This window comes from Vulpes vulpes, chromosome 3, assembly GCF_048418805.1.
Source record: "Vulpes vulpes isolate BD-2025 chromosome 3, VulVul3, whole genome shotgun sequence".
Classification (NCBI taxonomy): Eukaryota; Metazoa; Chordata; class Mammalia; order Carnivora; family Canidae; genus Vulpes; species Vulpes vulpes.
In genome coordinates, this window is record NC_132782.1 from 81,735,401 (window position 1) to 81,748,072 (window position 12,672).

A 12,672-nucleotide genomic window follows, 5' to 3' on the forward strand; every position below is an offset into this window, starting at 1 on the left:
CCTCCTCTCTAATCCAGCCACCGGAGGCTGCCTCGGCTGCACTCCCAGACAATTCCAGACCCTAGCAGTTGGAGGATCCGAGTTCGAATTCTGTCTTTGCCATTCAACGGAATTATTCGGGGACCTCCCCTGACCTCAGCTTCCTCATCGGTGTAATGGGGAAAAGCACAGATAAGGCAGGTGCGTGCGTGTGTGTGCGTGTGTGTGAAAGGGCTCTGTAAACCGCAAGACACAATAATCATTCGCTATCTGGAGCGGAGATGATGAAATCCAAATCCGCGCACCGCAAGCGGTCGGAGCGCGGCACCTGTGCGCGGTCCTAGCGTTGCACGCCAGAGGGCGCTGCTCCGACTCCCCGCTGCCCGCGCGCGGAGGGGGCGGGGGGAGGCTGGCCGGCGCGACCGGATTGGGCAGCTCGGCGCAGGGCGGGGCCTCGAGGAGGCGGGGCTTCCGGCAGCCTCCGCCGCTGTTGCCAAGGGAGACAGCCGCAGGGAAGCGGAAGGAGCCGAGGACCGTCCGGCGCCGAGGCGGGGCGCGGGAGCGATGGCGGCCATGGCTACCTCGGAGCCCGGGTGTCGGAGCTGGTCCTTGTGTCCCGAGGTGCCATCCGCCACCTTCTTCACCGCGCTGCTCTCTCTGCTGGTGTCCGGGCCCCGCCTGTTCCTGCTGCAGCCGCCCCTGGCGCCCTCGGGGCTCTCGCTGCGGTCCGAGGCCCTGCGCAACTGGCAAGGTGAGCAGGGGCGGGGCCAGGCCGCGGGGCCAGCCCTCTTCCTCCCACCTCGCCTGGCCCTGGGCTCGGGCCTCCCTCCCGTCCAGCCGCTCGGCGCGGAGGACCACCCCCCGGCCCTGCGTCTTTGTCGGTCCGGAGCCCATCTTGGTCATCACTAGTCCTTCCCTACCCGCCGTCGTCCCGTTTCCCGGCGCCACCTGTCCGCATCCACGCGCTAGCAAACCGTCTTGGTTCGCCCGTGCTGGCTCCCCAGGAGGATCATGCCTCTCCGTGTCCCCGCCGTGTACACACCGACGTCAGCTGGAGGGCCTAACCACCACTCCCCACTGGAAAAAAAAAAAGTTTCTGCCGCATGCAACACTTGAGCATCATCTGTGGCCACCCATAGAAGCGTCCTGGCCTCTTTGGGGTTTAGAATTTCCTCTACTTCCTCGTGTGCATCTTAACCCTGACTCCGATTCCCAACTCCTGGGGGGAGGAGGCATCTTATGCCTTGGGAAAGGTGTTTGTGTAATCTAGGTGAGAAATTTTGCAGATCCGTTGTACAAACATCTGCTTATGAGAGACATTTCTAATCTCTTGTCTCTCTTCCCCCTTCTTTTCTGGGGAGGAAAATGGGAAAACTGGATAGCTTTTGTTGTTTTGCAAAGCACCCTTCAAGGAGCGCTAATCTCTATCCCATGACGTGGGCTTTATTATCCTCCATTATTTAGGTGTAACAGGCTTAATGTGGGGGAGTCGCAGAGCTATCAAGTCATGCAATTGAGACAGCAACAGGTTTCTCAATTGTGTGGTGTTTTGGAACTGGAGCCTTGGGGGTGTCTAATACCCAAACCCTATAGAGTTGCTTCTAGAATCTTCACATTTATCCTGGGAATTTCAGTTTGTACTTGGAACGGTTTCAACAAATAATCAAGTATTCTTGAGATGATGCCGCCTTACAGAGATGGCCTGAGGTGTATGGTTCATAGCCTGCCTCCCTGCTCAAATGGAAAAAAACTATTCCCCCCACCCTAGATAGGTAGAGCACATCCTCGTTAGACAAATGCAAAATGTCAGCATCAGGTTGAACTCCCCTTTTTTCCCATTTAGTTCACAGCTTCTCTGGATGTGGGGCTCATGGGCATGTGAATATTTGACACATAAGAGACCTTTAAAGGCCTCAGACATGATCCTGCTACTTGACAATGAAGAAAAAACTGAAGCTGGCAGGCCCATGACTGGACTGAACTCAGCCAGCCTGGGTGTGGCAGAGCCAAGATTCCACTCCTTCGACCCCAGGGTTCACTATTACTGCCACTTCACCAGCCCCCTCCTTCATTTTAATGTTTTGGCAGGGACATGAGAATACATAAGTGATAACTGCTTTTAGAAAAATAGGAGTGAGGTTCTTTGCTCTGTTGTTGCACATAAAGCATTGCTCTACCCCTAATGTTGTACAAACACTCTCAAGGAAGACTTCTGAATTCTCTATATTATTAGTGATAGTTTTATAATCTTTGTAGGTGCAAAATAATTCATGGTCCCTTTTCTCTTCCTCTGAACAGCCACTATGGAAGGAGAGGTCAGGATTACAGCCGAGGAGACTGGCACACAGAGTGTTAAGTGACACCCATTCAGTCCACCCTGAAGCTGTTACAATTAATTAACCCTCAAACTGCCCGGTGAGATAGGTCAGTATTCAAACCTAAAAAAAAAGGGATCATAAAGCACATTACAGATTCGATCATCTCATGCTAAAAAGTGTTTTTGTTTTGTTTTGTTTTTTCCCACATGGAAGCTTGTCACAGACTTGCTCCAGGTCTGGGAAAGAGCAAAGATTGGATGTTCACACCTCTACTTTGAGTCTTGGGTCCTTCAGGGTTGCCTCCCACTGCCTATTGTGGCTCGCGGCTGATTCTCACTGGCACTTGACAGCCAGCTACTCCCCCTTCCTGAGGTGGGTTGTAACCTGGCTTTCTGTCCTTAGAGCCACCAACTGCCAAGCCTCTAACCCTGCTCCCTCTGCAGTTTACAGGCTGGTGACGTACATCTTTGTCTATGAGAATCCAATATCCCTGCTCTGCGGTGCTATCATCATCTGGCGCTTTGCTGGCAATTTCGAGAGAACCGTGGGCACCGTCCGCCACTGCTTCTTCACCGTGATCTTCGCCATCTTCTCTGCTATCATCTTCCTATCATTTGAAGCTGTGTCATCACTGTCAAAGCTGGGGGAGGTGGAGGATGCCAGAGGTTTCACCCCAGTGGCTTTCGCCATGCTGGGAGTCAACTCTGTCCGCTCTCGGATGAGGAGGGCCCTGGTCTTTGGCATGGTTGTACCCTCAATGCTGGTGCCGTGGCTCCTGCTGTGCGCCTCCTGGCTCATTCCCCAGACCTCCTTCCTCAGTAATGTCTGTGGACTTGGAATTGGGCTAGCATGTATCCTTCCTAGAAAGGAACTGTAGGGTGGTGACAGGTGGAAGAGTGAACCAAGTCAGAGGGCCTGGGGTGGGGTCCTAGATAGAGCCATGGGCTCATATGTAAGTAATCTAGATTCTAGTGTCAGCTTTGAAAACCATGTGGTTTTGGGTGGGTCACTTCCCTTCTCTAGTCCAGAATATCCCCATCTGGAAAATATCAACATAGTAGCTATCTCCTCATGCCAGCTTAGCACTACCAGTTTGAAATATTCTGATTTGGGTTTTTTTTTTCCCTTGTAAACTGAGGCGTAAACCTACATTTGGCTAATTCTGATAAGGGGTTTCATCAGAAGAATCTGAAATACCCATGAGCTAGAGATGTTCCATGAAAGGAATAGGAAACAGGTTTGTTTGATCTTGGTTTCATTTGGTTTAGTCTTTTTGTCAGAAAAAAACTTTTTTAAGGATGGGCTCTTATGGGTCGCTAAAAACTTAGGATAACCCTCACGTCCCTTGTATAAATATTGTGGCAATGGCGGGGATTGGGAGATTCTAAAATATAATGTGGGTTACTTTATTTTAATTATTAAAAATATTTTTTTTAAGTTATCTCTGTGCCCAACATGAGGCTTGTACTCACAAACCCAAGATCAAGAGTAGCATGCTCTACCGAATGAACCAGCCAGGCGCCCCAATGTGGGTTAGTTTTTTTAAGTATCAGCATTGGTAGTGTTGGAGGTTGCATAAGGTACATTCCTAAAATCTCTTTCAATCTGTGATTCTGTGAGCTATTAGGTAGGTAGTATGCAAATATGCATTGCTTAGCATCGTTCATCTTATTTTAAAATTTTAATTTTGCTAATTTTGAACCTTTTTTTCTAATATGAAAATCTAAAGCTATGAACTCCCCTCTATGCACTACTTTAGCTGCATCCTACACATTTTGATGTTGTGTTTTCATTTTCAATGAGTCAAAAGTATTTTCTAATTTTCCTTGGGATTTATTCTCTGATCCAAGAGTTATTTACAAATGAGTTTCTTAATTTCTAAATTTTTGGTGGTTTTTCAGATTTCTTTTTGTTGATGATTTCTAATTTCATGTGGTCAGAGAACATTCTTTTAAAGATTATAGTCCTTTTAATTTGTTTTCTGGCCTAGCATTTGATAGATCTTGGTGAATGTTCTAGTGTACTTATTAAAAAGAATGAGCATTCTGCAGTTGATGGGTATAGTGTTCAGTGTATGTCAATTAGGTCAAGGTGTTGATGTTGTCCTAGATTTCTGTGCAGTTACACTTGTTCTATCAATTACTGAAAAGGGACTATTGAAATCTTCAACTAAAATTGTAGATTTGTCTATTTTTTCATTTCAATTCTTGTCAGTTTTCGCTTCAAGTATTTGAAGCTCTATTACTGGATGCATCCACATTTAGGATTGTTATGTCATTTTAATGAAGTCACCTTATATCATTGTGAAATGGACCATTTTAATCTTTTGTAATATTCTTTGTTCTAAAGTCTTTGTTGCCTGATATTACTGTATAGTCATCCTGCTTTCTTTCTTAAAATTAGGATTACATAGTATATATTTTTCTATCTTTATATATTTTTTTTAAATTTTTTTTTAAATTTATTTATTTATTTATTTATGATAGTCACAGAGAGAGAGAGAGAGGCAGAGACACAGACAGAGGGAGAAGCAGGCTCCATGCACCGGGAGCCTGATGTGGGATTCGATCCCGGGTCTCCAGGATCGCGCCCTGGGCCAAAGGCAGGCGCCAAACCGCTGCGCCACCCAGGGATCCCCTATCTTTATATTTTTAACATGTTTGTGTCCTTATATTTAAAACACATTTATTGTAGATAGTATATAGTTGGTTCTCCGTTATGACCATCTCTGCCTTTTAAGTGGCATGTTTAGCTCATATGCATTTAGTCTAATTATTGATATAGTTGAGGTTAAGTCTGCCTGCTTCTCTGTTTCCTCTTTGTCCCAGATGTTCTTTGTTCCCTTTTTCCTCTTTTCCTGACTTCCGTTGAGTACTTCAGTATTTTTTAAAGATTTATTTATTTATTTGAGGTGGGGAGGGACAGAATGAAAGGGAGACCACACGACGCTTGATCTCACAATCTGAGCTAAAACCAAGAGTCAGATGTTTAACCGACTGAGCTACCCAGGCGCTTCTTCAGTATTTCATTTTTTAAAGATAGGCTTTTATGTGTTTGCTCTATTTGCTGTTAACTATACCTCTTTGTCTTATTTTTTAGTGGTTGCTCTAGAGTTTACAATATACATTTTTAGTTTATCATAAACTACTTTTGAATAATATATCACTTAGTATAGGTCTGTGATTGGTAGGTAGTATGCAGATATGCATTGATTGCATAGTTCGTTTAGTATATTGCATAGAGTTTAGTATATAATTTAAGAATCTTACAGAAGTGTATTTCTGTTTTTCTTCTTTCCATCCTTTGTATTATGGTCCTACACTTTATTTGTGCTGCTGTCATACGTGTTATAAACCTCACAATACATTACTGTTACTTTTGTTTTAAACAGTCAATGATCTGTTTCTTAATTTAAAAAAGCAATATTTACCTACATATTTACCATTTCTAATTCTCTTCATTCTTTTTTTCTTTTTTAAGATTTTATTTATTCATTTGAGAGAGAGCAAGAAAGTGAGAGAGAACATAAGCAGGGAGAGGGGCAGAGGGAGAAGCAGACTCCCCATTGATCAGGGAGCCCAACACAGGGCTAAATCCCAGAACCCTGAGATCATGACCTGAGCCGAAGGCAGTCACTTAACCAACTGAGCCACCCAGGCATCTCTCTGATTCTCTTCATTCTTTTGTATGGATTCAGGTTTCCATTTGGTATCATATTCCTCTTGCCTGAAGAACCTCCCTTAACATTTCTTTTTTTTTTTTAATTTTATTTAATTTTTTTAAGATTTATTTATTTATTCAGAGAGAGAGAGAGAGAGAGAGAGAAAGGCAGAGACACAGGCAGAGGGAGATGCAGGCTCCATGCAGGAAGCCTGACGCGGGACTCGATCCCAGGTCTCCAGGATCACACCCCAGGCTGCAGGAGGCGCCAAACCGCTGTGCCACCGGGGCTGCCCTCCCTTAACATTTCTTGTACAGTGGGTACATGGGTGACAAATTCTCTTGGCTTTTAATTCTCTAAAAATGCCTTTATTTCACTAAATACAGAATGCTGGCCTTTCTGATCTTTCACTTTTAAAGATATCATTGCATTACTTCTGGTTGGTATTGTTTTCTCCTGAGAAATCAGTAACCATTTTTATTGTTTTCCATGTATAACTTCTTGGTTTTCTCTGGCTCCTTTTACAGTTCTTTTTTGTTGGTTTTGAGCTATTTAATTATGATGTGCCTTTGTGGTGATTTTCTTTGAGTTGACCTTGCTTAGAGTTGATCATTGGGTCTTGGATCTGTGAGTTTAGAGTTTTTATCAAGTCTAGAAAAGTTAGCATCACTCAGTCTCCACATATTTTTTTCTATCCAATTTTCTCCTCTCCCTCTAGGGTACCTATTACACATATGTTAGACTACTTAGTATTGCTCAGTGGGTCCCTGAGGCTCCGTTTATTTTCTGATTGTTTAGTTTTTTTCCACTCCATTTCAGTTTAGATAGTTTCTGTTGCATTGCTTTTAAGTTCAGTGATCTCTTTTTCTTCAACACGAACTCGGCTGTGAAACCCATCCACTTAGTTTTTTATTTCTCATGTTGTATATTTCAGCTCAGGAGGTTCTTTTTTTTTTTTTCTTGTAGTTTTCGTTTCTGTATTGGGATTCTTTATCTGTTCCTTCATTGTGTTTGCGTTTTCCTTTAAATCCTTCTTATACTTATGGTAGCTATTTTAAAATTTTTTATGATAGCTGTTTTAGTATATGTGCTGTTGAAGCAAGCACTATAGTAGCTGTTTTAAAATACTTGTCTGTGAATACCATCTTCTCTTTCATTTCTAGATCTGTTTTTAACTGATTTTCCCGCTTAGTATGGACCTGTTTTCTTCTTCACATGTCTTGTAAAATTTTAGTTTACACTAGATACTGCAAATGCTGCGTTATTGAGGGCTGAGTTGGCTGGGTTCTTTTTGTTGTTGTTATTGTTGTTGTTGTTGTTTTTCTTTTAACAAGTGTTGATTTTTTTGTGTGATAGGCAGTTCATTTACTTGTCAAGGCATTACCTTTTTGGAAGTCTCCTCTGAATGCCCTGAGTGTTCAGTGAGGTCTCCACCCTGTCTAGTTAGAACTCGAGCATGGCCTTGCCCTGTGTAGGCTCCAAGAGTTGTTAGACTTACAGATCTCTGATAGTTACTATTCCCTCAGTAGCTTAGTAGCTGCTCTTTGCCAGGCATGAGTAGTCTCAGCCTGATTGTATGCACATGAGTAGTCAGTTAAAGACTCAGAGAACCCCAGGTACATTTCTGGAGTCCTTCCCTGACCAGCTGCCGCCTCTCCATTACTCTGACCTGCAAATCTCACGCATTCTTTTCCTCTCTCTGTGTTTTCTCTGTCTCGCCAGCTCAGCAAAACATGCCATACTCCACTTGGATTCCCTTTTCAATGTTGTAGTTTGGCAAGTGCCTCCGGGCCAAAAGCCAGCTCTATCTTAAGGCTCACTTCATTTGTTTCCCTTGTCTTAGGTATCACAGCCTGGCAGACAGTGTCTGCTATCCAAAGTCTGAAGACAGTTGTGTAAAATATTGTGTCCTGGCTTACGTTTATCTACAGTGGAAGGGCTAGACTGGTAACTATGACTTTGTCAAAGTCAGAAGCAGACAGATTGTTAAGGTCATTCTGAAGGCATCAGCTGGGACAACTTTTCACTTCCTCACAGCATTCGTTATCATTAGAAATCAGTCTTTGGAAATAATACTGCCCTCCCTGAGAGAACACAGAAACATGCAGGGGTATTTTGGGTTATTACAGTGAGTAGGTGCTACTGCCACTTGGTGGCAGGTGGCTGAAGATGCCAGATGTCCTATAATGAGTGGAACAGCCTAGCCCAGCAAAGAATTTTCTTGCTCAAATTGCCAGTAGAATTCCAGTGAAGAACCTCAAGGAACAGCTCCCTGTGCTTTCTTGCAGCCTTCTCTCCACCACCACCTTCTTCCAGCTGCTGCTCACAATTTAGGGTTCCATGTGCACATCACTTCCTTGGGAAAGCCTTCTTGATCTCTCTTTACTAGGTTAGGGTCCCCAGCCTGGTCTTCCAGAGATAAGCTTTTGCTTATCACCAGTTGTTTTACTTACTCCTTGTCTGGCATTCATTCCTTAGTTCCTGGTGTATAACAAGGGATCAATAAGTATTTGTTGAATGGACGGATAGATGGATGGATGGAGGGACAAAAGCTTAATCTTTATGGCTGCCTAGGCAGTAGTGGGTTGACACAGGTCAGATGATCAGCGTGCCATCAAATCACTTAGTGGGGGAAGTGCTGCCAAAGAGGCACACATGAAGCTCACTTGGTCGCATTGAGGCATAATGCCTTCTGTTTTGGCACAAACAGACAAGATGTCAGTCCCTCCAGAGGATATCGAGACAGCCTCCTGCCTCCTCCACTGCAGAGACAGAAGCATGTGCTGGTGTGACAGATTGTAGGAGTTATGGGGCCTCAGGATGGACAGGTTAGCATGGGGCAGGTGAGGTGTCACCTACCCTCAAGGGCTGGGCCCTGTTCCCTCCAACGTGCAGGGGCTAGGAACCCAACCCTTGGCTCTGCCTGAGCTTCAGCTTATGGTAGAATGAGTGCTAATTCCCCTGTAGAATAAATGCGGGACCCTCTATTCCACGGGGAAGTGTTCGGCCCTCCTGCTTTGAGCTGTCTCCAATTTTACTTAATATGCCAACCTCAGATGGTCTCACCTACTGCTATTCCCTCGACCTCTCAGAGCGAGTAGCACTGAAGCTCGACCAGAAGTTCCCCTTCAGCCTGATGAGGAGGATTTCAGTGTTCAAGTACATCTCAGGCTCTTCCGCGGAAAGAAGAGCAGCCCACGGCCGGAAGTAAGTCACAGAACTCCTAATGCTTATTCTTGAAGCAGTTTCAGGGCCCGTAGACAGTGTGATTGGTCCAGTATGGTGGGAAAAAGGAATCGGGTGTGGATGGTCCTGGCCACAGAGATTCCATGCACAAATGTCTTCCGAGCAATCTAGAGTCTGCCCGGCAGCGGTGTCTAAAGTAAGGACTGAGCCGAAATGGGAAAGGGAAGGCCCCTGAGTGACTTGGGACAAACCATGGGAGGAAGTGGCCCTGTAGATATCACTGGACCTCGGCACTAAGAACCACCCGGCACCGGTCCCCCTGGGCTTGGGAGTGCAGCACTGGTAAGAAGCAGACAGTCCACACAACTGACAAGGTGGCTTGGATGTGAAACAGCCCAGGACCTGAGGGGTAGAGCTTTCTCGGCTGCCCAGCAAGAGACAGGTAAGTTTTCGGGTCTTCCAGTCCAGGCTCACCTTCCATGGAAGGCGGTAGGCAAGTCTCATGTAGCCTCACTCCATCCTATCAGAGAGGAGGCCCAAGGAGGACAGGAGTCTTTCTAGGTAACACAGAAGCAGGGGGCCCTGGGTAGGACTAGGGACTCTTCTTCCAGGTCCTTTTCACCCCCTTTCTACTCTTCCCCACCGTGGCCTCTTGTGTCCTTCCCTGGGCACATCCATGCCAAGACTTCACCACTTAGGAGATTTTCTCTCCTTCATTGGTCCTCCTAGAAGAAAGGACTCATGTGAAGTTCAGGTGCTTTGCCAGTGGCCCTTTCCTACCTCCAGCTATGGAATCAGTTCTGTGCTCCATGCTGGCCTGGATGCAGGGTTTCAGTTGAATTGGAAGCTGCTGTTTGTATTTATTTCAGGAGGCAGCTGCCCCAGCCTTCACCAGCTCAGGACCCTTTGACCACATCTTAGGTCTCCTTTGACATTGGGGTGAGGGTGTTGGAAGGGTGCTGGGAAAAACAGAAATGGACACTCATCCAGTTTCATGCAAGCAATATGTGGGAGACTTGAACTTTAGTTAGGTGTCTTGTGACTTTTAGGCTTTTAATTGTTCTCATAGACTCAACAGGGGCTTAAGGGATCCTGGGGTATAAACTTGCACCTTGTGAATGAGCCCCTTCTTGGACAGCTGGGGTTGGTCACCTGGCCTCAACTTACACCTCCCTCCAGGCTGGGGTCTCATCTCCCAGGCAGCCCCTGACAAGAAAGTTCTTCCACACTGAACGGCAGCTGCCTTGCTGTGTAACTGGGGACACTTGGTGCCAGGGCTGATTCCGTTTCACCATGACAGATCTGGGTCAGGGAGACGGCGACCCTTCAGGTCCTTCCATGTTCCTCACATGGCATGGTATATGATCCCTCATTATCTTGGCATGCTTTGGCCTCCCAGAACAGAACATGATGTTTCAGCTGGCCTGACAATGGGGCACAGGCATTACAACACATATGTTTGTTTTGGCAGTTACACAGTGGTCTGGACGCTTCGGCCTCCCAGAAGCTCTTAATGAGCTTCTCATAGTCCAGATCCTCTACATTTTTAAGAATCTCAGAAGAAGTGAGATACTAATGTTAAGTGCTTTGTTTTTTACTTAAGCAGCTGATTTAGTGGGGTTTTTTTCTTTTTTTAAGATTTATTTATTTATTTGGGAGAAAGAGACAGGGAGAGAGTATGAGGGGCAGGACAGAGGGAGAGAGAATCTCCAGCAGACTCCCCACTGAGTGCAGAGCCCAACATGGAGCTCAATCTCAGCTCTGAGGTCACGACCTGAACCAAAACCAAGAGTCAGACGTTCAACTGACCGAGCCCCCCAGGTGCCCCCTGAAGCTGCTGATTTATAAAGTCAGGTTTTACTTGAAACATGTATGGATTCGGCCCAGTTGCCTGACACAAACATCAGTGGTATTGGCAGCCATTCTCCATATCTGAAACTGCACAAAAGTTCAGAGGATAAAACCCTCAGGCTGTGTCTCCATTTGTGATCCCAGCCACACGTGTCCATGGTGGTATTTCACCTCCACATGGGCAGCTCCACACATCCGGCTTGTCAGTTCCTATTGGTCGGCACCCTGAACTATGAGTCTTTGTCCCCAGAACCACAGGTGGAAAACCTCACAACAGACAAGGCCCAGCCCCAAGCCCCATGTCACCCCCTTCAAGCCCTCCCTCCCACAGAAGTTGGTCCCTTCCCTTTGGGTAGAATGACGGAGCCGGCCACAGACACAGTCACAGCTTCCATCGGGTCCCATCTCCATCTGAGTGGCAGACTGCCACGAGTGGTTACACCTCAGGTGTCCTTAGTCACAGACCCCATGGCTCTTCGTCCTACAGGCTTACTGCAGGCCTGTGAGTGGGCCCTTCCCTCTCGGAGCATGTTTTCTGTTGGGTTAAGCTTAACCTCTCTCCTCACTTGATGCTTAGAGCTAGTTACAGAAAATGTCCAAAGCATGTTGTCCTACAAAGTGGTACAGTGACCCCAAGCTTTCCTCGTGTCCAGTGACAGCTAGGGGCCTGGGCATTACCAGCTGAATGACCATTTTCTCTCTTGTTCTGTTCCAGGCTGAACCCTGTGCCCGGCTCCTACCCCACACAGAGTGGCCACCCTCACCTGTCCCCGAACCACCCTGTTGCCCAGATGCAGCACACCAGCGGCCAGAAACTAGCCTCCTGGCCAGCTTGTGCTCCTGGGCACATGCCCAGCCTGCCTCCGTACCAGCCCGCCTCCGGCCTGTGTTACGTACAGAACCACTTTGGCACAACCCCTAACTCCTCTGGTGTCTACCCAGCTTCCGCGGGTGCCTCCCTGGGGGTCCAGCCTCCCGCCCCCCTCAACTGCCCTGGCACAGTGTATTCTGGGGCCCTGGCCACCCCCGTGGCTGCAGGCTCCAAGGAGTGCTCAAGGGTCCTGATACCCTGATGGAGAATTTCTAGGGAAGTTATCTCACATCTTGGCTTTCTGAAGAAGGTCCTCTCTGAGCTAAGATTTTTCTTGACAAATTATTTATCGAACACCTCTATGTGCCAGGCTCTATGTCAAGTATTTTGATAGAGATCCCTATTTCCGTCCTGTCAACCCCCCATCACATCTTTGTGAAGTGCAGTTTACTGTCCCTGGTTTACAGACACAGAGGGCAAGCCACTCTGTGGTGACATTAAGTCATGTAGTTCTGTCTTGGCTTAGCCAGACTTCTTGGCTTAGCCAGACTTCTTGGCTCAGGCTCAGGGCCTTGCCACCTGCTACCCTGCATCCCGGAGAAGGGCCCACCAGTGGCTGCCAGGAGACTGTTCTAGCCTGGCCTTCCCTTCCCGTCTCTGTGTGTGGTGCCTTGGTTCTGGTGTCCGTGTGTTTGTGTCTGTTTTTCGGGAGCTCTCGGCCTGTGTAATGTCGCTTCCCTATGATGACCCTCCTCACCCGGCCTTCTGCTGGAGAAGGGTGATGTGGGCCACTGTGAACTACAGCAGCATGCTGGTGGACCCATAGCGTGGATTACCTTTGTATAAAGAAACAGCCTCCAACCTGA

At 46.8% G+C, this 12,672-nt stretch overlaps 1 protein-coding gene across 3 annotated transcripts; it reads left to right on the forward strand.

Moving 5' to 3' along the window:
• The first annotated feature begins 425 nt into the window (after positions 1–425).
• Positions 426–12,672, forward strand: RHBDD2 (rhomboid domain containing 2). 3 transcript variants are annotated; one of them, XM_026019560.2, is made up of 4 exons: positions 434–730; positions 2,741–3,148; positions 9,015–9,165; positions 11,711–12,672. In XM_026019560.2, the coding sequence occupies exons 1-4, from the start codon at positions 544–546 to the stop codon at positions 12,066–12,068; spliced, it is 1,104 nt and encodes a 367-aa protein (XP_025875345.1). In that variant the 5' UTR covers positions 434–543; the 3' UTR covers positions 12,069–12,672. The 3 variants fall into 3 exon arrangements, with proteins under 3 accessions (XP_025875348.1, XP_025875345.1, XP_072608992.1); XM_072752891.1 differs by lacking the exon at positions 434–730 and adding an exon at positions 2,530–2,669; XM_026019563.2 differs by lacking the exon at positions 2,741–3,148 and having other exon boundaries at positions 426–730; positions 9,051–9,165.

Bases quoted from the DNA above. Each gene is read 5' to 3' on its own strand.
- RHBDD2 (XM_026019560.2), top strand. From the start codon at position 544: ATGGCGGCCATGGCTACCTCGGAGCCCGGGTGTCGGAGCTGGTCCTTG. The intron at 731-2,740 runs GTGAGCAGGGGC...CTCCCTCTGCAG, and splicing joins GGCCCTGCGCAACTGGCAAG to TTTACAGGCTGGTGACGTAC. The intron at 3,149-9,014 runs GTATCCTTCCTA...TGCCAACCTCAG, and splicing joins ACTTGGAATTGGGCTAGCAT to ATGGTCTCACCTACTGCTAT.